General features: G+C 36.0%; 1 protein-coding gene across 1 annotated transcript; it reads right to left on the bottom strand.

Annotated features, from left to right (window-relative positions):
- Positions 1-220: 220 nt before the first annotated feature.
- On the bottom strand, positions 221-2088 carry LOC116122940 (cationic peroxidase 1-like). Its single transcript, XM_031408742.1, has 3 exons — positions 1801-2088; positions 961-1152; positions 221-874 (listed from the first exon to the last, which is right to left on the bottom strand). The coding sequence occupies exons 1-3, from the start codon at positions 2029-2031 to the stop codon at positions 323-325; spliced, it is 975 nt and encodes a 324-aa protein (XP_031264602.1). The 5' UTR covers positions 2032-2088; the 3' UTR covers positions 221-322.
- Between the last annotated feature and the right edge of the window lie 2466 nt (positions 2089-4554).

Genomic DNA, 4554 nt, shown 5'->3' with positions numbered 1-4554 from the left:
ACTTCTCTCCAGAAACTAATAAAAAGCAGGCCTATTTCGACCCAACAATCAATCCCAACTAAAAAAATGGGCCTAATAAGAACGTACTCAACGTACGCAAACAAGCATGATAATTACTCCGAACTAATTTTGAAATTAAGCATCGACTTTCTCTATTTAATTCGTGACAAGAGTTTCTCGACTTACATCAAAGCTGACACTACAAAATCAAAACACACCATGATTTCATGACCATAATTTCCATGCACACTCAATTCAAAAACATTGACAGAAATTTCCTTATTTCCCAAACACAAAATATATAATATCTTTCGGCCTAAACTTAGTTGACTTTCCTGCAGTTGGTCCTAATCTGGCCACTGGATCCAGTGAGTGGACTGAGGTTTCCCATCTTTATCATGGCATTAGCAAAGTCTGTCTTGAAAGTTTGCAAATTGGAGCTATAAGCAGTGACTTGTGAGTCAGTAGAGCCATTATTAAAGAGCTGTTGGTCCGAATGCAAAAGACCCTTTTGGCTCTGCAAATTCTTGAAGTAAGCATTGTCAAAAGATGTCGGGCTCGTGACATCTAGCGGAGAAAGTGTGTTGTCACCACCAGCACTCGGACAATTTCCTTGCAATGATGATGCGTATGAAGAATCGATGTTGGTCTCGTTGTAGATCCTAGTGCGGAAATTTGTGCATCTAGCTTGGCCTATTGTGTGAGATCCTGAAAGAGCCACCAATTCTTTAGCCGTAAACCCTTTGTTTGAGAAAGACTGGATTAGCTGACTGAGGCTCGAAGTTGGGGCGGGGATGTCAGTGTTTGCGGTGCTTAAACTTGCGGTGGTTGAATCTCTCCTGCCCAATTGAACCGTCCAGGTAGAACCCCCCAACTGAAACAAATGTGAGAATTAATTATCATGTGGTAATGGTTAATTATCCGTTGGTTTAAGCAATGTACTGAACAAATTAATCTTACTGCAACAACGGAGTCACGAGCAGCAACGGCTAAAATGTCGGCACACGAAACAACACCAGCGCATGAGCTCTCAAGTTGAGATTTGATGGTATCGATGACCTCAAATCCCCTTACTGAATTTACATTGGGATTTGCTGTTTTCTCTCCTGTGAAAGTTGCTGTATCGTCTAACAAAATCGATGCATCACATCCCTGTTACAGAAACATTAAAAAAAATACGTTAATAAAGTCAACTAAAATATTTGTATAGAGCTTTTCTGTGTGCTTAAAAAGTAAAATCAGAAATATGTACGAAGTAATTTCTCTCTACGACGGTGTTGTAGTCTTCTTTAGAAACAACAGGAGACGTGGTCAGAATAGTGCCAAGCTACAGCCAATTATTCTAATGATATGATGGACACATGCAAAATACAGTTGCACATGGAGTGCAATTAATCATTCAAATTAAAAGTCAATTAAATTCGTTGAAAAATTGTTAACTGATTTGATGTCTTCATAAGAGAAAAAGTGGGTTTAAATCATTTTAATTAGTTGTGGGTGGGTTGGGTTTGGGCTTTGCCTCTTCCAGCATGTAACACTCTTCTTGGGCAGGGCGGCAGGGGTGCTTTCCATACAAGTTACTCAAAAAAAATTAATTTTTTGTTAAACAAAAGTTATTATGCAAGGTGGAAACTGGAAAATTAAAGAACAAAGATTAAAAAATAAATAAAATAACGCGGATTTACAACTATTCTATGGTGGAAAATTATGAGTAATTTTGAGTTTCGGTTGGCTGAATGCGACACATGCAAAAATAAGCAGAGAATATGAAGAAAGATAACGAGAGACAAAAAGACTTGCATTAACAAAGCAGTCATGAAAATGAAGACGGAGCAAGGATGCCCCCATGCGTTTCTCTTTTGCTACAGCAGCGGCCACTGCTGATTTAATGGTGGAAAGAGCTGAAGGACAGGTTGTGGCATAGAAAGTAGAAGATAACTGAGCAGAGGCTGTGCCAATAAGGAACGAGAATAACAAAAACATGAATCTAAACTTAGTTGGCAGTGATGAGGAGGAGTTTTTGGGCGCCATGGCTAAGAAATTAAGAAGGTTCCCTAAGCAAGAGAAGGACGATTAGTATCTTCGGTTCTAGCTAGCTTGGTTTGTAGTTTCAGTACGATATCATGTATATATAGAGAGATTCATCTTGGATTCTTTGATTGAGTCAACGTTATAATAGTTTATTAATAATGAATAAAAGTAGTACAAAATATAAATAAAAATACATTAAATATTATTTATATGTGAAGAAATAGTTTTTAAATAAGATGGAGTCTGTCATGCTGAAGACGATGACATAAATATTAAAGAATCACCCCCACTTACCCATTCAACATTTTTCTTTTATTTCCTTTTTTAATTTGTTCATCTTTCTACCTATCTCTTATCTTAGTTAATAAATTTTCATGTTTTCTTTTACTTAAAGTAGCTAATTATCTTAGAAGGTGTTTGAAGCAGCTTGCACGCACCGCAATTAATCTTCTAAAACCCTATAGTTAGCGACCGGATAAATCTCTTCAGTGACCACTCCTATTAAAGCTTATGAGGACTTAAACTTAAGAATCATATTGGACTTCTTTATTCTTTTACCATTATACCACCATTTCTCAGAGTAATTCTCCAACTAATACCTGCAGTTAAAGATTTATTAGCTTGAAATTTATACTGTGCGAATGCGTATGCATTGAGTTTTGCTAAAAGAAGAAAAAGGGTCATTGTAAGTAAAACTAAATAAATAAAGTATGCCCATTAATCGATTTACACATGATAGTATCATTGATTCGTTCAATATCAGAAATACCAGTATAAATGGTCAGAAAATTTAGATGTGAAACGTAGTTTTGTATATGTTCATAGAGATATTCAATGGCATGAAGAAATCTTAGCTTATTATTGTTATTCGAAGCTTCCCAATGAGAGAGCTGTAGCTGTCACCCGATGAATTATGTTTAAGTGCTTAAAAAGGTTTTTGATATTAGCTGTAAGTCGGTGGAAACGCGTCTCAAATTCAGTAAGTTAGAAACTCCACCAAGAAGCTATTGCCCGATGCGGTGAAGACAGAAGACTCAGGATGTCCATTTGGGTTTCATCTTATATTAGGAAAACAAAATGTGAACTTTTTTTTGTTTTTTTTTAATGATTGAGCTGTTCAGACCAGTTTACGCGTAACTCAACTAATTTTTCGAGATCCTAAAACTATTGACCGGGTAAAAACTTCTGTAGCTATCCTATTAGCATCCGAGGAGGAACACAAACTCAAAATCTCTTAAGTAATACATATAAGAGTCCTTATCAAACTACTCAATCACCTAAAAATAATTACAAAATGTGAACTTTGACCATGTCACATCAGAATGAATCTTTATCTAAAAATTGTTATATATTACAATCAACATTAAGGCTCCGTTTGGTTCATTATTCTGATAATTTTTAGAATAATAGTTTGAAAAAAGTAAAATTGGATGGATGTTACGATGTAGGATTTGGAAATTAAAAAAAAAAAAACCTATGTTTATTTATTTACTAAACACCCCTATAATAAAATATTAAAAATTAATAAAAACACCCCCAACCCACCCATTAAATACGAACAGCCGGCCACCACCGTCGGAGGGTGGCCGGAGTCGCCGTATCGACGCACGACCGACTGGATCTGGCCGGTCATGAGCTTATATGGCCTTTTCCGACCAGATCCACGATGGATCTGATTGGAAAATGTCAGATTTACGACTAGATCTGGCCATTGATGGCCAGATCTGGCCGCATTTGATTGTCAATGACGACCAAAGATATAACCATCGTTGATGGTCAACAACAGACATATCTTGGCCGTTGTTGACGATTAGCTACGACCAAAGATCTGGTTGTTGACGGTCAGACCTTTGGCCGTAGATCTGGCCTGTTCCGACTAAATCTACCATGGATCTGGCCTAAAAAAGCTAGATCGGCTCACTACCAGCCAGATTCAGTCAATAGTGTGCCATTATACCATATTCCGATCAGCTTCTGACGGTGGTGGCCGAAATCTGGTAAACGTGGGTTGTTGGGGTATTTTTGTTAATTTTTTAAAAAAAAATTGGGCGTGTTTAGTTAAATTAAAAAATTTAGGTGGTTTAAAAAAAATTGAATAATATAGAATAATATTTTGAGAATAAGAAAACCAAAGACCAATTTTCTGTTTAACTTTATTAAAAAAACCAGAATAGTATTTTAAAGAGTATATCAAAGCGGAGCCTTATATACTCTAAATAATATTATACGAATAGTATATTATCTTAAGATCAATGTATATTAAGATTATAAGAAAACAATTGCTTTTACTATTTATAAGAAGATAAAGAAAACAAGGGTAATTGAAGAAACAATAGCTCAGCTGATCGATCATAATCACGTCGGGGTTTGTGACTTTGTGGCCGACCAACGACAGAGTAAAGCCTAGCGTTCTTTTTTGAGTTCTTTTTTCTTCTATTAGGCACACAATGACCAGGACGTAATTAATTAACCAAAGTCAATTACACAAACAAAGAGCTAAAAAATCATCGCTTTATAACTATA

The sequence above is a fragment of the Pistacia vera genome, unplaced genomic scaffold, assembly GCF_008641045.1.
Source record: "Pistacia vera cultivar Batoury unplaced genomic scaffold, PisVer_v2 Contig139, whole genome shotgun sequence".
Classification (NCBI taxonomy): domain Eukaryota; kingdom Viridiplantae; phylum Streptophyta; class Magnoliopsida; order Sapindales; family Anacardiaceae; genus Pistacia; species Pistacia vera.
This window is presented reverse-complemented; position numbering and strand designations above follow the sequence as displayed.